At 46.4% G+C, this 20,385-nt stretch overlaps 1 protein-coding gene across 1 annotated transcript; it reads left to right on the top strand.

The window, feature by feature from the left end:
• The first annotated feature begins 288 nt into the window (after positions 1-288).
• Positions 289-18,781, top strand: LOC307232271 (E3 ubiquitin-protein ligase KCMF1-like). Its single transcript, XM_080003213.1, has 7 exons — positions 289-432; positions 6,199-6,366; positions 7,930-8,069; positions 9,166-9,267; positions 12,657-12,837; positions 16,151-16,469; positions 17,049-18,781. The coding sequence occupies exons 1-7, from the start codon at positions 417-419 to the stop codon at positions 17,374-17,376; spliced, it is 1,254 nt and encodes a 417-aa protein (XP_079859339.1). The 5' UTR covers positions 289-416; the 3' UTR covers positions 17,377-18,781.
• Positions 18,782-20,385: the final 1,604 nt, after the last annotated feature.

The raw sequence follows: 20,385 nt of genomic DNA, 5'->3' as shown, positions 1-20,385 counted from the left end.
ACTTTTTTCTGTGTAGCCTGATCTATGGACGCATCAGTAATAATAATAATAATAATAATAATAATAATAATAATAAAAAAGACAACTGCGCCCCCTGGCGGTCAGAAGGGCCAGCGCGGCCTCAGCTTTAAAAACAGAAGCCCGGCGCGCCCTCTAGCGGTCGGACGTGTCAGCGCAGCCTCATTCTCAACAAAGCAGGCGACGGCGCCCCCCGGCGGTCAGAGGCGGCGGCGCAGTCTCCGGTGACACAGCGGGAGGCGGAGGGGGGCAGTGCGCCAGACCGGATCCTTGATGAGGGAAGCGGCCAGGGACAGACAGCCATCCCCGGCTTCTCTTTTCCCTTAGCCGACAACATTATTACGCCGATCTGTAACGCCAAGGAGCCCGAAGCAGGGCCTGCAGTCGTATCCCGTAGGATGTCCCGCCATGAAGGTAGGTCTGCGGTTCAAAGACGCGGGGATAATCAGCACTGCTTGCTAGAGCGGAGCTAACGCTGCTAGCCGGATAGCTTAGCATTTACGGGGTTGGGTGTCAGGACACAGTATGGCGGCCGTGAAATGTGTCCGTAAATCGGCAGCAATGGCCGGGGCAAACACAATGTCGCTAACAGTTACCCGGCCGAGCCGGGGGATGGGGCTCGCCGTGGCGTTCTGGCGCGGCAACGACCTGCGCCGCCAGCAGCCATACCGTTACCGTGCTAAGTAACAGTTAGCACGGTGGCAGCTCCTAACCTGCTAGCCGTGCTAATGTTAGCAGGCTGGCTCGCCGAGTGGGGGGTGCCGAGGCTGGGGGTGCGGGTTGGTTGGTTGGCGAGTTGGTGGGCGGGCGGGTGGGGGACGCTGAAACTGAGCGTGGTTTCGCCGGGTGGTGTTGTCGGGTCTAAACCTGTCATGACACCGACACCTTCCCCGGCCAGACCCGGTGAAACGCGCCGCCCGCCCCCTCCGACAACACGCCTTCGACCGCCGGTTCAGCAGCCCGAACCTCCGTCCTTGCGGCCAACCTTGTTGTCAGTGGAGTTGCTCTTCGGTCGGTCGCCTTCCCGCCCCTGCCGCCACCACACGGCCACGGCGCCGGGCCGGTTATCGACATATCCGATGCAACCCGACTAACCGGCGCCCTTAGCTCGGGCGGGTGGCCGGTTAACCGGGCCGGTCGGGGTCGTTTGCCCCGTGAGGCCCACGCGGCCTCTGGGTTCCACCTCTCGTCTCGCTGTCAACTTTCCAGTCGGCCGCGATCGGGCCAGCGACAACAATAACACCACAATCATAATAACACAACAACAACAACACCACCACAATCATAACACCACAAGCACAATAACACTACAGTAATAACGCAACAATGATAACGCCACAATCATAACACCGCAGTAACACAACACCACAATAATAACACTACAATAACACCTCAACACCACCACACTGCAATAACAGTAACACAACAATTACACCGCAATAACAACAATAACACAACAACACAACAATAACACAACAACACTGCAATAACACAACAACACAACAATAACACAACACTGCAATAACACAACAATAACACACCAACAACACAATAACACAACGACAACAACACAATAACACAACACCACAATAAAACAACAATAGCAGCCGTGGAGCAGCGAGCTGTCCGCGGTGTCGCGTCTCTCTGGCAGTGAATGGGAGATTTGGGGGAGTTTGCCCGGGCTGCGCGCACACACTGCCGGAGTCAATCTTAAGAGTCGCGCGGGGCTGAACTGGAGCTCCGTGCAAAACGTGTAAAATAAAAAAAAATTCCTTAAACAACGTGTAGTTATCCTTGTGTCTTGTGTTGCAAGATAAAAAATAAATAAAAACAAATAAAAATGCAACCGATTCGAGCGGTGGAAGGATCGGCTCCGGGACAGGGCGGCGGGTCGGCGTGGTTTGCGCGGAGCTCCAGTCTCACACTGGGAGCGGGAGCCGCCAGTCCGCCGGACTAATAACACGCGTGGGGGCGCTTGTGACGTTTTGTGACGTGTTTTAGCGGATAACAGCAAAGTCTTCCACCCCATCGTGGGTTTTCTTTACTGTTCTCACTGCTTCTGCACGCGAGACCCCGCTCCGCACCGGCACAACAACAACAACAACAACAACAACAACAACAACAATAGTAATAATAATTACCACGGCCATACACGTTAGGGAGGTTTAGTGAGTTGGGGTTTTTTTATTTTTATTTTATTTTTGGTGGTGGTGTCCTATGGGATTATTTAATTGTGTAAAAAATAAAAATAGTGCCGTGTTGGGAAGCTGCAGACACGCACGCACGCACGGACGCGCGCCCACGCACGCTGGCGCGGAGCGGGCTCTCCCGTGCAGAAGCAGAGAGGAGAGTTTAAAGAGCAGAGGACGGTCATGCAATGGTTCAGGATGCAAGGCCCCGCGAAACCCCAAAAAGAAGGAGAACAACAACAAGGTTGGAGGGGGAAGCCCTGGGTTGAAATAGGCGTTTAGCCGCAATGTTTGATTTGGGGAGATGCAAAGGAGATTTGAGAGGTGGGTTGTGATGCCAGTGGAAGTGAAAACAGCACAATATGTCACTGTATCGCTATCTATCACTCATTTGGGAGTTTGATGGGGTAGTTGGATTTTATAAATGAGCAAGGGACTATAGTATAGGACATTGTCTCACATTTCAAGGCAACTTTGAATAGTTGCATCCTGATTAAATAATGGTATGTTGAACTAGATTTAATCTTGCAGTATTTCTGCTGAAATATGTTGTATACTGTTATATCCGTGTGTGTGTGTGTGTGTGTGTGTGTGTGTGTGTAATTTTTATGTAGACCAGCCGTTCTTCATATCCTTTTCATATAAAGAACCCACAATCTGGTATGCGTTTATGCCATGGACCCCCATTTAATTTGTCTCTCCAAGTCCAACCTGAGAAGATATCTTTTACTGTTGGAAATTAGTTAAGCCCAAATTCCCATACCTGTCTATGCAAGTTCAAGAGATTGTCATTGAAACTATGGTTAAAAAAAACATTCAGCATCGTGCATTCGCTGATGGCGCTAAAGTCTTGTAAATTAAATAGGGGTGATGTTTGGTGTCATTCAACCAGTACATCATTTTGTTGGGGACCCCTTGAACCTCTTGAAGAACTTCTGCGAAAAGTTAAAAATGACAGAAAATGCTGAAAGAATCATCTGTGTATATTTTACAACTTTATGTATGCTAAATCTGACTCTTTTTTTTTCTTTTATTTGGGGTAAAATTTATAGTAAGTTGGTCTGACATAGGGCTGGGCGATATTGACAAATGTGTGGGTATTGATAAGTTCGAGGATATTTTGGGGCTTGACTCAGTGCTTTCATAAGATTTGCACACACAAGAAATATTTGAGGAACAATCATCAATAATTTGTTATTGTGACATAGAGGCATTGATAAGTACAACTTGAATAGTCTATGAAGTACAGAAAACCATATTAATTTACTGTAATGCAGCCAAAAGAACAAACAACATTAAACTATTACAATATCAATGTTATATGATTTGGGGTGCAACAGATCACAAAACTCATGGTTCAGATCTTATCACAATTTTGAGTCACGGATCAGATTGTTTATTGGATCAGCAGGGAAAAAAAAAAGAAAAAGAAGACAAATTATATCTTTGCCTTCTATTTATACTGTAAAACACTTAAACCAAGGAACTTTTGCCCATGGGCTTAAATGAAAACAACATTCAAGATGTCTGGTGTTTATATAAAATCTTCAAATATCAAAAAATATTCATAGCTGCTGTATCCACAGCTCATTCACGACATGTCGTAAAGTAGCAGCAACGTACCATAAAGAGAAGTCACGTGTGATCCAGTGGCGCTGGAGTGTCTGTGGCGTGGAATTATTCTAAGACGAGAGTGCAAAAGCAACCCAGTGGCATGCAGGATTTGCAATGTGAGTGTTTCAAGGGATGGCACCATTCATGGATTATTACAACATTTGGTGTCTGCTACCCATGGCGCGACATGCATAAGGTGAGGTACTGCCTCTTTTAGGCAACTTACCGTTTTTCAGATTTCGATCACGACCGTTGCGGTACATTTTACGGATACAAATCCGATGACAACTATCATGTGAACGGCCCACCCCTAATTATCAACCAATCATTGAGCTTCAGAGTAAAACACAACACGCATCTGTCTTGTCTCTCATCTTTAAGAGACGGGGTGTGCACGCGCATAGAACGTTATGTAATGTGACGGATGCGCATCACCCTTTATATGCTATATACACTATATATACTATATATACTGTATATACTATATACACTTTATACAATATACTATATATATATATTATATACACTGTATACATCTCATGTCATCACTGTTCTCAGTCTCGTTCCCGAAGTCTGTCAGTATTCACTACACTAGCGTTCTCAATGGCCACACCCCCTTGCCGTGAAATAACACAGGTCCTCGCTTATCGACCAATTAACGACCTGGTCGTAGGAACGTAATTTGGAACAATTCATTATAGTCAAAACATTTGTATAAAGAGCAGCACGCAAATGCCGGAGGAGGTGGGGGGGGGGGCGAAGGTGAAAGCAATCCCTTAATAGGTGTTTTAAAAGGATAGTAAAAACGTAACCCTTATCCCGGGGAAAGCCCGTCTGGGTCTGGGGTCTACGCTCCCCGGAGGAGGCGGTGGCTCCCCCCATGACGGCACCCCTCCTCACCCCCCGGTAACAGGTGTGTGTGTGTGTGTGTGTGTGTGTGTGTGTGTGTGTGTGTGTGTGTGTGTGTGTGTGTGTGTGTGTGTGTGTGTGTGTGTGTGTGTGTGTGTGTGTGTGTGTGTGTGTGTGTGTGTGTGTGTGTGTGCTCTGCACCGCCTTGTGTTTCGACAATATCTGAACCGAACCAGAGATAGAAAGCCGGTGGTTAGAATGACCTGGAAACAGGTTTTATGGTGATTTTGAAGATTCCTCCAGACGGGGGGAAAAGCACTGGGTGTAGTAAAAGCGGCAACGTGGAATACAAGTTCCTATTCTCACAGTTCCTATTCTCAAATTGAGAGTGCGAGAATAGGAACTGGTTTACTGGTCATTGAGTTACTGGTCATTAAATTACAAAAATAAAAAAACAAAAATTGTCCAACAAAAGAACCGCCAAAGGACTCAGCCAATTCCCGGTTGCCGATATTTTCATCCAATCACGGAGTGGAGCGGGAAGTGCGTGTGAATGGAAGCAGTAACGATGCCCTAAAGTTGGGCTGGAGCCGAATGCAAATAGAGCACAAATAATGGATTTTTACAAGTATTTATTTTGTACAAATATTAAAAAAAATTATTTGTTCTTGGAAAAAAAACAAAAAAAACCTTTGGCTGCAAAGAGGAGAAACTGAAACACGTCCAGTCTCTGCAGAGACATATTTATATATATATATATAAATATATATATATATATATATATATATAAATATATATATATATATATATATATATTCTTAAATGTAATTATTTTTCTCCTTAAAAATGCCCCTCAAACCCTAGAAGTGTGTTTCAGAGTTAGGGGTGCAGTGCGGGGACATCGGACACAAGAGTTTCGCTGGTCCGCCTGCTGCACCGGAGCACAGAACCGGAGAAGGAGCGAGCGGGCGGTGAGAGGTGGAACGGTCGGGGAACGTTCCTTCTCCTGGAGGCAGAGGGTGAAAACGATCACACCGATTTAATAACTTTAGGTTTAGGGTTATTGCGTCCGGGGACGGGGGCTCTATCCTTATGTCCCAGCTCCGTCAGCGGAGGGAAGAGTCCGTCCGGACTCACAACGGACTAATCCTAACCCACTACGTACTGTATCCGTAACAGTCATCTATCTATGTGGAACAGCCTCCATACGGAACTACTCCATGAAGGAGGCCAAAGTGGGAATGACTCCTTACTGCCTTTGCCGGATATTTTTTATCCAGCAATGTCACGGATTCCATGTGGAAAAGGCAGTAAAGATGGTAAAATTTTGCAATTAATCTGCGTGCCGAACCGCGGGGGGCGACCCATACGGATCAACTACGTTCCATCAACACTCTTTGCCTAGCCCTAGTTTAACATCACATTTGTTTCTAACTCTCAGATTAAACTGCCCCCAGCTTCCTTTGCCATTTCACCAAAAAGACATTGTGATTTCTCTCTCTCTCTCTCTCTCTCTCTCTCTCCGCAGGTGTGAGCTGTGATGCGTGTTTGAAAGGCAACTTCAGAGGGCGACGATACAAATGTTTGATTTGCTATGACTACGACCTGTGCGCATCGTGCTACGAGAGCGGAGCCACAACGACCAGACACACCACAGAACACCCCATGCAGTGCATACTTACCCGGGTCGACTTCGGTACGTGGCGGCACTAAGGAGTGCCGCGGATGTTTGTCGTATTTGTCTTTTTGGGCGATCGACGGACGGCAACAAATGGCTCTGCCGTCCTTAATGTATTGGTGATACGTGGCGTGCCTGTTCCCTCGCTCATTTATCAGGTTTTGAACGCTGAGGGATGACGAGCAGCCTTAAAATAAATGAGTCGTCGTTCTCCTCTGTGACGGAAAATGAATATCTCAGCAGCAGAAGTTCGGGCTTTGCTCGTCGACACCTCCAAGTCGGTCCAACTTGTAGGCGCGGGTCCACGTGTTTGACAATCATTTGTTTGACCTTGTGTAGTGCGATGTGGAGAACCACAAGCAACGCGTCGCCTAGGACACACCTCATGGTGCCGCGCCCGAAAATTGTTAGCATGATTTTGAGTTCTGCCATGTTGACCTCCTTCCCAATCTCCCCAACACGGTTCGAGCCGCTCTGTCTACGGTTCTCTCCTCCAGAACGTGATCCTTGATCATGAGTGGAAGTTGTGGTCAAACCTGGAGTCTGTAATTCTTAAATGACCAAAACAAATAAATAATAATAAAAATCCAACCAATAGGATTGGGTTAAAAACGAGATGCGATTCCATTCTCAATTTAATTTCTGAATTGATTTGAAAATTGTATCAACTTTGTTTGGAAGTGATGCAGCCATTTTCCATTTAAATTGAATACCACCATAGTCACAAATGGGTTTCGATATTTCATTTCTGTACTAGACCGAATATATGTGAACTCTGCCAGGGGAAAAAAAAAATACCCTATGCTCTTTCCTAAAACTGTGATTCAGTAGACATACAATCAATACAGTACAATATCAATATTTTACTATTATGGTGCACTTTCTCAGTGTTTATAGTTTTGCATCCGTTTTGCATTAATGTCACGTTTTCTACAAAGTTCTGTCTGAGCCGTTAACAGTTTAAATTTATCAATATCAATATCCAGCACCGCTTACTCCCAGTACGATCCATAAACATAAAATAAAAACATTAAACTTCGCCCAGAAACCTTCAACGGCGCCGACGTCTCTGAGTCCTGAAAGGTGCTTTAACGGGCAGACATCACATTGACTTTTCGCCAAATCTCTCGCGTCTTCGCAGCAGCTGTTGCCGAGTAACCGACAAATGTAGCGAGGGGAGGAACGGGGTGAAAAAATGCGGAAGTTTGGATAAGAAGGGCGTTGCTGTGCTGGCTCGGTGACGTAGTCGACAAGCTGCTGTATCTCGGAAAGGTTGTCAGAAATTGGCATTCATTACAATTATTATCAGTAGATGCTTCCTGTGTGTTTTTAAATGCTGAGGCACGCATTTATAGATGTAATATCTGCTGTTAATATAGTGTTGTTGTGAGTTCCATGTACATTGTTATTTTGTGACTGTCTCTTGTTTACGCTCCCTGACCGGAGGACTGTGATGCTAGTTTAGTTGAAGCAGACTCTGGCGCAGTTCCTTTTTAAAATTGTGAATCGTGCCTTTTCAAAAAAATAACCAATAAAGAAGGGAAAAAAACTAACAACAACCGGTCGTGCGTTCCCTTGCAGACCTTTACTACGGTGGAGAGGCCTTCTCGGTGGAGCAGCCACAGGCCTTCACATGTCCCTACTGCGGCAGGATGGGCTACACGGAGATCTCCCTGCAGGAGCACGTGGCCGCCGAACACACAGAGACGTCCACAGAAGTGGTGAGTCCCCCTCCCGGAGACCCGGCGTCGTGTCGCCGAGACCACGTTCGTGCCTTTTTATTTTTTTACAAGCTTTGAAAACGTCCCCTTAAAGGTTTTGTGAGTTGGGTTGGATACGGCTTTATCGTGACCGGTCACAGAAGTATATATAATATGCCGGAACGGGTTCATCTCTAAATGATGTACATGAAACATCTTATTATTTGATGGCAAGTAATAACAAATTTGAGTGCTTACGTTTTTGAAAATCATATGGAAGTCGCCCAATTTGTCATGTGAACCGATGTTAACCATCATATTTATTGTGGAAAAGCTTACTACGGGAACCCTGAAATGTTAAGATCTTCATTTTCAACAGAGTAGAAAAGTGAAGTTGAAGCGTGTTGGTTTATCGTTACCCATCTCTGAAGTCAATAGAAATCTTGGGAAAAGAGAAATATATGAACACAGCTAGATGTGCTGGAGGGTACCGTCTCCTCGTTGTTATTATGCTGGAAAGGGTTAATAAGACCTCTGAATGATGAACACGGATATTTAATTATTTGATGGCAAGTAATAAACCAAAAATCTTGAGTGCTTAGGTTTTTGAAAGTCATCTGGAAGTCGTCTGATTTGTCACGCGAACATCCTGGCGCGACAAAGCAGTGCCGGTGATGTCTCCATCTAATAACGATAATTGTGACGTGTGACTCGAATTTGTTTGGGATTCGGGTATCATGATATCGTAATAGAATTAAACGTTGTCTTTGAAGCTGCGTCGCAATGAAGAAACGCATTTTCCTGGAATGAAATGGACGTTTCCAACGCGGCTGCTCGGACATGACGTCCACATCGCCAATGACGCTCTTGTGTGTAAACATTCCATGAACGCGCCGACGGTCGCTCCCAAAATACTGTGAAACCGTCGGTATTGAGGTATCCGCCGTCATAATATTTGACTTTGTCGATGTTGCCCCTGCCCCTTTTCAACAAAGTATATTTGGACGGATACCCGCTGTTCTTGAACCCGGTGCGATATGAGCCACGCAATGTTTGTTGTGGTGAAGTGCTCTGATGTCTTGTTGTGCTTTCTCCCCCCCCCCCCGGTTCCATTCAGATCTGTCCCATATGTGCAGCGCTGCCCGGCGGCGACCCCAACCACGTGACAGACGACTTTGCTGCTCATTTAACACTTGAACACAGAGCGCCGAGGGACTTGATATCCTTTTCCTGCGGTTTGACCTCCCCGAGCTCCGCCGCGATTACTGCCGCGCGGCGCCCGTATCAGCTGACCGCCGGCGCTCCTCGCCCTCGGCGTGGCAACAGGGGCTTTGTTTAATTCGGTCCCGAGTTTATATGTGTCGCGCTCTAATCAGCGTCGCGGTCCGAAGGGGGCTTCACAGGCCAAACGGAGGACTTGTCACCGTGAAGCCAGAGACGGGCAAGGGAACGCCTCCAAAAGGGGTATTTGGGGGAGGGGGGGAGAGCTGGAATGATTTAAATTTAAAGTGCCCGTCTCGAAGGTTTTCTGTTCCGTGGTTTTTGGCGGTAATTGAACTGCAGGTGGTGTTTTTGGACCTCACCTCCCAGAGTTCCGGACGGTGATGTCGGTCGGTTGCCTTTGGTTCCAACGTCGAATTTGTTCATTTGTCTTTGGATTCGCACTCGTTTTGGAGGCTTCGTCGTCAGCAGTCATCGTTCTTTTCGGTCTCTTGTTCAGCCGTGGTAAACGTTTACTCGCAAGCCAGAGCTTCAGTTCGAAAGAATTGCTGCCAGTCAACGTGTCCCGGGAGATTTCAATTTCCGGGACAAATGGGAGAGATTCCGGTCAAATATTATCTGTGTTTATTGAGCTAAAAAACAATTGATAAGCAGGATATATAAAGAATGAATTCATGCAGGTATGTAGATTTATAATATATTTTTTATCGAATATTCAAAATAAAATAATTCCCGTCAGTTAACGCCGTTTTAAAAAGAAACTAATAAATAAATATTACGCATATTACTTCTAGAAATCAAATCATTTCCGTGTGCAGCTGCTTTAGTTAACCTTTCACCTAAATAAAAATGTTGATAAAAATCAGAAATAAAATAAATATGGCAAGTAGGTCAAAATAAATAATTAAAGTTTGTGGCGTGTCCCGTCCACATATTTTACAACACAGTGGATATTTACCGTCTGCCTTGGGTCTGAACTTAAATATAATAAAAAAAAAAAACTCCAAACTATTGATGTATGTGTGATTGTTGTCACGTGACATCATCTTTCTGCTTCTCCTCTGAGTTCTGGACGCTGTGCTCTCTCTACTCCGTGCGTGTTTACAAGCGCAACCTGTGCACGAGGGAGGAGGTGGGGCTTATTTCCATGTCGACAAACGTTATTGGTTAGAGATGACGGGTCAGCTTTAGATCGACCAAACTGATTGGCGTTCCGTTTGCAACGCGGAAATGAACAGATCCGCGGAATTTTTTTCACGGCAACGATCGGGTCTATTTCATTTCAACATCGAGGAAAAATATATGGTGATTATGGTTATCGTTTTATCGCATGGCAATAATTCAAAATGTGCTTAGAGGGAATTATTTTAACCGGACACTACGACCAGAGAGATTTAACGGACTTCAGCAGATTTTTCCGGTCAAAAAACGGTAATAACCGGATAACGGAAACTCCGCTCGCCACGTGACTTCCTCGGTGAGGTGTGTGTGTGTGTGTGTGTGTGTGTGTGTGTGTGTGTGTGTGTGTGTGTGTGTGTGTGTGTGTGTGTGTGTGTGTGTGTGTGTGTGTGTGTGTGTGTGTGTGTGTGTGTGTGTGGCCGGGCCTCGTGTTAATGATCCTTCACCTACGGCAACACGGTTACGACTTTTACTTCCTCTAGAAAGTCATGTTTGGGGCCGTAGAGGCAGAGGAGAGCGAGTCGGTCGCGTCAGCTGTGCCACCGCTGGGTGATTGAGGAGGCCTCATTAACCGTGCGCCGTTTGTCATTTTTCCTGGGAACGTCACCACCGACGTCACCCGCCTCTTCATATTCGGAATACTGCACATGCCAGGGCCCGTGACTTAACAGACATTTACTTCAATGAAAATCTTTTGTAGATTGTAGCTGTAAGTGGACATTTTAAACGGTCATTGTAGGCGGGGGAAAAAACACACGCTGAATTTTTATAACTGCTTCACGACTTATCGTCTAAAATGTGCCAGAAAGAAATTTTGGTGACGTGTGTCCAAATGAAACCCCGGGCAATTACTGTAGACCAGACGGCTATTTTCATGTCACTATCCCAGGACATGGTGGTTAATTAAAGGGGATTCCACTGCTTTACATCTCGGAAATGGACAGGGAGGCTGGAGTTGGTGAACTACTAAGATTGGGGCGGTATTGGGCATGATCGCACGATTTGATTCATATCGGTTTAATCAGATATAGACGAGTGTCCACGATAGGATTCTCTTCTATATCGATGAGGTTTTTTTTTACATAATGACAATTGCTACCAACCTTTTTTTACAAAAATCTTTCACGCAAAAGATTCCGTCTAATGCAGAAATTACATAATTTAATTGCATTTGTGACAATAGTTGACTTTAATTTTGGCGGAAATGGTTGCGTTTAACAAGTATTATGTAACCTACACGACCCTATCGTCATGTAGATAATCTTCTCTTCCTCGTGGGATCTTCTTATTGGTGGTGTTGCGGGATCTCTGTATGAAAGCGGCTGATGTCAACTGCTCCCTGTGCCGTAGCGGTTGGCCACCATGCTGCTGTTTTTGCAAAAATGCACAATAGTTTTTATATGATACAGCTCATGGCGCCAGTGCTATTACACAGTAAAAAAGGTACATCGACAAAATAATAAAATAAGAGGTTTGAAGTGAAGCTCTGGCGGCGCAAAGTACAAGTGTCACAGGCAATATTTTGTCATTATGATCTGAAGAGAGCGGGAATATAAACAAAAGGATCTTGTTAATTATCTCAGTTTAACTTCATATGTAACGGTAATAAGTTGGAATGCCTTTCAAAAGATTCATTTGTCTTTTTTTTTTTTTTTTTTTTTTGTATTTTATTTCACCTCAGTGGCTCTGCTAAGGCTTCCCTGTGGGATTAGTGTATCTGCACACAGTAGTGTTTATAGAGCCACCGCCTTGTGTTTTTCATCCTCTTCCCCACTTAGATATAGCAATAAATTTTTTTTACCCTGCCCTACCCTTAATATGAAGCTGGAACAAAATCCAGCTTCATATTAACCATTAAGCCACTTCTGTGTGGTCGATTGGACGACGTTGGAGGCCCATTTGTTTAGCCAACTGAAAGGATGGTCATGGGTGTGTTTGTTTACTCTGAATTGATTCACTGGAATTAATGGATCATAAGGAATCAGCGGATCATAATTGTTCTGGGTGTCCTGTTAATTCATTTAAGGTCGACGGGAAACATTTAAATGAAGAACTTAAATGCTGCATACTTTTTTTTTTTTTTTTAAGGAATCGATTGCAAGTTTATACGATTTAAACAACACTAAAATGCAATAGATGTATACAACAAATTGAATCGCTGCTCCATTTAAGTGTGTGAGGCGAAATGTCCTTGACGGTGCGCCTCACGACGAGTCCAGCGGGGTGCGGCACGTGCGGAGGATGTTCCATCCGGGCCGCGGCCTCGGGGGTCCTCGCGCCCGCAGGTCCAACATGCACTTCACAAGCAGCACCACCGGGGGGCTCTCCACCAGCCAGAGCTCCTCGCAGAGCTCCAACTATAGCAGAGAGGCCATGGACCCCATCGCAGGTCAGCCACACGCGTCGTTTGTTGTTTTACTGTACATTCTGAAAGCCATAACGTTTTGTTTGTCCTCACACGTGGGGAATGGCGTGGTAGCTGTCTTTTCTGTTATGTTCCTTATCAATCTACACGTTTTCCGCATCCATCTATACATTTTCCTCTTCTATCCATACATTTTTCTCTTCTATCCATACATTTTCCTCTTCCATCGACACGTTTTCCTCTTCCCTGTTAGCCTGTACAGGTTGACACAACCACCGGGTGGAAAACAAAAAGTTTTTTTCCTAAGCTTTTAAACGGGCTCAGAATGGCTAAAACATTGCACAATGGAGCAGTTTGTGGCTTAACCTCAATAGGTCAACAGAAGGAAACACTTTCTAAACACATTTCAAATGTAAAAATAAATTACTTTTATTTGTTTGTTTGTTTATTTCTTTATTTGTTTGTTTATATTAAAGGTAGTTATGCATTTATCATTTTCTCATTAGTAGCATTTACACATTAACAGTACGACACCAGTGCAGTCAGGAGCTCCAGTGCTGTGAACTTCACCACAGGCTTGCAGGCGTACTCCAAAGTTAACAAAATGTGCCGGTGGAAATGCTACCGTGGCAACGCCTTGTTTATTCTGTTCCCAATTCTTTTTGGGTTCAGCAGCTCTGCCCCCGATGTCGACTCCAGCTGCGCTATAACGAGCGCGTCTGTTCCGATCCGCCTGGAAAACAAGGCGCCCGGCGACGGACGAGGGCCCGCTGGGCGGCTCGGCCCGTACGGCCCTGCCTCGTGGCGTGGGCGACACCGGGGCTGCTCAGCCGCACATCAATAGTAGCTTTGGCCCTTTTTGAATGAGATAACTTAGCAAGCAATCAAAAGCTGAAGCACAAACATGTCCAAACGTCCTGCAGTAAAAGTTTTATTGGTTTATTTGTTGATTTTGATTGATTTATTGATTATTCATTGGTTAACAGCGGTTTTCCCTGTCGTCCCACCTGTTGCTGTGTTATTCATCAACTTGTTTGCTCACTTCCTGTCAAACTACTGCACGTGTTTAAATAGTCTGACTCCTACCTGGTGTTGTTAGTAAGTAGGACCGTGCGGTAGTTTGCAAAGTTACCAAAATGTTCGATCAGAACGTCTACACCTTACCACGTCCTTCCTTCGTTTTACACCTATAAAAATATTAAATAAAAAAAAAATCTCCTCTGTCCATCATCATGTTCTACTGATTAATGAAGACGATATTTTTCAGTAAAACCATTTTTTGGGATTGGGTCGGTTTATTCGGTATCTGCCAACACCTTTATTCCCCACGTTTGTAGAAAAGGCAGAAAGTAAGAGTATAAGTAAAAGTCAGCACTACGTCTGCGGCACCGCGGCAACCGGGCGACATCGTCATGTGGTGTCCCTGTGACGTCAAAGTCGTTCTTCCTATAAAGCTGGGCATTTTTGGGGGGCGGCGGCGTCGTACAGTGCAGGGGGGAGAGAGAGGCTAGGTCAGTAGACCAGGGTTGGTCGGGCGACACACACTCACACACACACACACACACACACACGGCAAAAAACACGGTGTCACGCGCAGAAGCAGTGAGAACGGTTAAACAGCAGGAGGCGCCGGTGCAATGGTACGGGATGGAAGCCGCCGTAAATTCCCCGTCAGGAAGAGCTGCCCCCGGTGTTGTACGCCAACGAAGCAGAAGCAGAAGAAGGCAGTTACACACACACACACACACACACACACACACACACACACACACACACACACACACACACACACACAGTCCTCCGCAGCCATGTCTGGATGCCCTGTGGTGGATGCCAGCGTTCCCAACCAGGTCCTCCTTCCCTGACCATTGCGCAGTCATAAACCACGAGTGCACGCCCGTTCAAAATGTAAGACTTTGTAGTGCTGTGTTCAACCGCGGAAGATGAAACCCCCGCTGGCTCGCCGGTCGCTGTTTATTCAAGTTAATTTAAGTGTGACGTAGACCGGGTGAAGGGTTATCGAGATAATCGAACGTCATTATAATTGAAGGACGCACAAAGTTAGATTAGATAATTGGATTCTGCATTTTTTTCCAAATCAAGGACGTTGAGTTTGATGCACATCAGGACCCAGGGTCTTCACGGTTGGATGTGATGTAGTTCAAACCTCCATACTGTGGTTAGGGAGATAAAAGTACAACCAGCATCAAAACGGTCATTATGGCACGTTCTCTAAGGGTATTCATGTGTTGTAAACAAAATAATAACTTTTATGCGGGCCCCCTGGAACCCTTGGAAGGGACCCCTGTGGGCACCATGACCCCACGTTGACCACAACAACTTTTTATCCATCTCTGGAGGAAAATTGCGGCATTAGAGCAGAAAAGAACAAAGGACAGCGCGGCAGGCAATAATAGCAGTCCATAATAACACGATTAATAAGGATGATAGTACTAAAGATCCGGATACGACAGCAGTCCAAATAAGTAACAACAGTCTTGATATTTATTGGGGCTGCCCCCGACTAAAGGTTTTCAAACTATTAGTTGACTAATCGTTGCACGTTTTGATATCCCTTTGATTATTAAAACATGTTTTTGGGGCATCAGCCGAGGAAGAATCTTATAGCCAACATTGTTAACACTGTGCTACGTCACAGTTAAATATTAAAGCTAATAACCAGCCGACACAATAATGGGTCAACTTAATTTGCACTGAAACTTGTGTGGAACATCGTTTTCCCAGCGTCTTTTCCCGGGCCTCCTGTCTGGCACCTCCCGGGGGCCGCGGACTCGCCCAGTCGCTGCGCCTTCCCCGGGACGCCCCGGGGCTCGGGGGCAAATACGAGTTGGTTATTGAAGAACGTGATTAACGGTTTCAAACCGCTCTCGTAATAAACGCAATTTACTTTTTGGACTTTTAGATGAGACGACCAGTCGCAGTTTAACCTTCCGTTTAAACGTCAGGGAAGCGAGTCGTCAGGAACATCCCTATTCTGAATGTCTGAGCAGCCATCGAGGGGATTGAACGTCTGGTTAATTTATCAGTAACACCAACACAATGACCTACAACCAGCCTTTAAAATATAAATTTAATCTATACTCACGCATGACGGTCAAGCCATCAAAAGCTGTCTCTAGCGTTACACCAATCCATCCGTGTAGCCTGAATGAAAAACTTGGTTGACTCTCCTTGTCGACTGACGTTGGGGCGACTATTTGGGTGCAGCCCTAATGTTTATACTCAAGGTGGTGTTGAATGTCCCGTGTGCAACCACTGCATTGGTGCGTCCCCAACTGAGACCGTATCCTCACCCAGTGCTCTCCTCCTCCGGCAGAGCTCCTGTCCCAGTTGTCGGGCGTGCGGCGCTCGGCGGGCGGCCAGCTGAGCTCGGGCCCGTCGGCCTCGCAGCTCCAGCAGCTCCAGATGCAGCTCCAGCTGGAGCGCCAGCAGGCCCAGGCGGCGCGCCAGCAGCTGGAGACGGCCCGCAACGCCACGCGGGGCAGCGGGCGCGCCAACGCCATCCTCAACACCAACTCGGCCGCCGCCAACCCCGGCAACAGCGCCAACCACAACGCCAACCCCAGCCCCAACCCCGGCCCGCCCGAGCCCAGCGCCCAGCACGCCTCCCATAGCTCCCAGTTCCTACTCAGCAGGTGGGTCCTCCACGCAAGTCATTCAAATATCTCAACTTCGTGGATGCGTAACATCCACATTACTAATGATTGCTAAATATTTGTGTGTGGAAATGTTTTGAAAGGAGCTATTCCCAAAATGATCCTGAAATTATCGAAATTTAGGTCTTTGTCCAAAGATATTGCGATATTTGAATCGGTCCATCTCACCCGGACCCGAACCCTAACCCTTCCCCCGCCGACCGCCAGTCAGGATCTGAGTATGTGCCGAGACGTCGGGCCCCATGTGATCAGATTAAATGTCTGGGGCCCTGATCCCTTATTGTTAGACGTGACATAGCATCTGTAGTTGTAGAGATAACAGTGAAGGTAGGATCCAAACGGTCGTTATTGTACACTTTCTGATGTTTTTAGCGATTCCTCATTGTACTGGGGGCCCCCGGGAATCTCTCGACGGGCCCCTGGGGTCCCGGGTTGAGAACAGCTGAGAGAAAAATAAATAAATAAATAGTATTTTTTATTTTTATTTATTTTTTTATTCTTAATCATCTCCCTGAAATGTTGAGACTGATGCTCATGACCCCCCCCCCCCCCCTCCAGGCTGAGCGAACCCCGGCTGTCTGAGTCGGAGCGGCAGGCCTGCGAGGCGCAGTGGGCCGACCGGAGCCTGTTCGTGACGGAGCTGCTGCTGTCCACGCTGCTGCCCGACCAGAACGCCTCGGCCTCGTCCTCCGACGACGAGGACGACGGCCACGCCCCGCTGCGGAACTTCGCCGACTTCGAGGCCATGGGCTGCGTGGAGGTCATGACCCTGGACGTGGCGCTGGAGAACCTCAACCTGAAGGAGACGGCCCCCGCCGCCAAGACCGCCAAGACGGCGACCAAGACGACGACGACGAAGAAAGAGCCTCCCGCCCCGCCCCTTTGATGACATGGCCGCCGAACGTCCCCGCACCGCCCCGCACCGCCCCCCGCCCCCGCCCAACCCCTCCCTACCCCAAACGACCATTGTACCTGGCTGACTGGTGTGTCTGTCCAACTGCCAATGGATGAAAAAAAAAAACCACAAAAAAAAGAAAAAAAAACAAAACACTGCGGCTCTTTATGGCTTTTTTTTTTTTTTTTTTTTTTTTTGTTTTTCTCAGTGATTGTCATTTCAGCTCTGTCGCTCCCGACTCATCCCCACCTTTATTACATTTGTGTACATTGACTTAAAGTAGCGAGATGCGAGAATGTGTAAGCGAGCGAGCGTGGTGGGTGCGAGAGAGAGAGAGAGAGAGAGAGCGAGAGAGAGAGCGGGGGAAAAAAAATTATTATATATGAATATATTATAGAAAATCTATATGAAAGTCGATAATCAATTCCACATAACCCATGTTTCCTCTAGCAGACGAGCGAACGTAGTTAGCCATTAAGAGACGGAACGCGTCCTTACACACTCACCACCCGGGGAGGAGGAGGAAGAGGAAGAGGACGGGCAGGAAACTCTCCGACGACAAAAAAAAACAAAAACAAAAAAAAAAAAAAACGCTGCTGTGTATTTATAGTTATTAAATAATAATAATGAAAACAGAAAAAAACAAAAAACAAACAAACGCTTGGATGGTTTACCAAAACGTCAGCATGTGCTTAAATCACCGTGTGCCCATTCTGAACTGCACAGTCACCACACACGACAAGACTGTTTGGTCACGTTTGGTCGCGTTCATATCGAATCTTGACCCCCGAACCCCCGAACCCCCGAACCCGCTCCTCCCCGCCCCTACCCCGCGCCCCCCCCCCCCCCCCCCCCAGTGACGTATGTATCCGGTCGCGTGGCCGCGCTTCGTTTCGACTGTGGGCACCTTGGGTTTTTGAACGGCATATCCACACAGTGTCCACCCGCAAAACACTACAACGGCGCTAGGAGGCTGGAGGTGGTGATTCATAACGTGGGGGATAAATCTCTTTAGTGCTGCGACTGTTTTCAGGCCTTTTCTAACACGGAGGAAACCCAACAACCCTGGTCTCGATACGGTGATTTTTAGTTCTTATTTTATTTTAATTTTATTTTTTTTAAGACCAGATGCTAGTCTCCAGCTTCCTGTGATCTCAAAATTAACCCTCTCTCCATTACTCATGAATGCAAAGATAATTAAAAAAAACAAAAAAAAAAACGTGACCTGATGGGGAGAATCCTGTATGCTCTTTCCATTGATTTCTCTGAGTCAAAAAAAAAGATCTTTGTATGCCTCCACTGCTACCTTAAGGAATGCAATGTATGTTTTTGGCCTGGGAACCAAGCCAAACGACAGGGTAAACCTTTCAAGTTGGAGGACAATAAAAATGTTTTGGATGGAAATTAGCGGAGAATTGTGCTGTCTGGTTTGTGCAATTTTTGGGGGCATTTATTGACAAGCAATATATACAGTATAAACAGTGTGTGTGTATGTATATATAATATACACACACACACCCTACTCGCAAAAAGTTAGGGATATTTGGCTTTCAGCTGAAATTTATGGAAAAGTAAAAAGTTCACGCTACAGCGATATATGAAAGTAGAGCATTTATGTAGAAGAGTGCAATGGTGATTTCCTCATCTCAAACAATTGATTGAAACAAAAGCCAACAACAGTGGTGGGTTTACCACAACAAAAAATGTCAATGCGTCAATAACTTGTCATGTGCACTTGAGCATCAATTACAGCTTGACAATGACGTCTCATGCTGTTCACAAGTCGACTAATTGTCTGCTGAGGCCTGGCCCCCCACTCTTCTTGAAGGCGGCCCTCAGGTCATTAAGGTTCTGGGGTACAGAGTGACGAGCCTCTACACGGCGACTCAGCTGATCCCATAGGTTTTCTATGGGATTCAGGTCTGGAGAAAGTACAGGCAACTCCATTTGAGGTGCCCCAGTCTCCAGCAGTCGTTCCCTAATGATGCGACCTCCATGAGCTGGAGCATTGTCGTCCATGAAGATGAAATGAGGCCTGTGTTGTTCATGCAGGGGCACAATGACTGGATTAATGATGTTATTCAGGTAGTATGGGCTTGTCACTGTACCATGCACAAAGTGTAGGGCAGTTCTGTATTGACTAGAGACACCTGCCCACACTGTAACACCACCACCACCAAAGGCTCGTCTGGTGACAACAGTGGCTGATGCATAGCGCTCTCCTTGACGTCTCCAACATCGTTGGCGTCCATCATTTCTGCTCAACGTGAATCGACTTTCATCAGAGAACAGCACTGAGGCTACTGGTCCCTCGTCCAGCGTAAATGCTCCCTGGCCCGTGCAAGACGATGATGCCTGTGCCTGGTGGTGTGGTCAGGTACCCTTGCAGGTCGTCTAGCACGCAGACCACACTGATGTCAACGGTTATGAATGGTCTGACGTGACACTTGGTGCCTCTCACCTCCCTAAAATGTGCCTGGAGTTGAGTAGCATTCATCATCCGGTTCCGCAGGGCACTGTTCACAATGAAGCGCTCATCAGTGTGGGATGTGGCCAAAGGACGTCCACTTCTATGCCTTTCTGTGACTCTTCCAGTCTCTGTATCTCTGTTGCAACCTGCTGATGACACTCTGTGACACTCTAAGCTCCGTGGCCACTTCCCTCTGACAACATCCTGTTTGCAGCCTCACAAGGTGAGGTACTGTTGATCAATTGTTTGGTGACGTCTTGGTCTCATGATGTCAACATGTGAACAGCATGATGAAAAGGACTGTTCCAATTCTAATTGAACCAGGAAATGCATTGGTCGATTCATGGATCAAACACCTGTTGTGAATTTTGCCGTTCAGCTCCTTGTTAGAGAGCAGCAAGTCGTGCAAAAAGTACTGAAACATTGAACAGTTGGACATGTGCATTCAAAAGTTTAGAGAAGGTCAAATTAAGTTCACCTGTAAAGGTTATAGTGCATTTTAGGTTCATCCTGAAATTTCACCCGAAAGC

Source organism: Zeus faber, assembly GCF_960531495.2.
Source record: "Zeus faber genome assembly, chromosome: 7".
Taxonomy (NCBI): domain Eukaryota; kingdom Metazoa; phylum Chordata; class Actinopteri; order Zeiformes; family Zeidae; genus Zeus; species Zeus faber.
The sequence above is the reverse complement of the archived record's forward strand: the minus strand, read 5'-3'. Positions and strand labels throughout refer to the sequence as shown.

Coding starts and splice junctions, on each gene's coding strand:
- LOC307232271 (XM_080003213.1), top strand. Junction 9,268..12,656: donor ACAGAGCGCCGAGGGACTTG/ATATCCTTTTCC, acceptor GGTGCGCCTCAC/GACGAGTCCAGCGGGGTGCG. Junction 12,838..16,150: donor GGCCATGGACCCCATCGCAG/GTCAGCCACACG, acceptor CTCCTCCGGCAG/AGCTCCTGTCCCAGTTGTCG.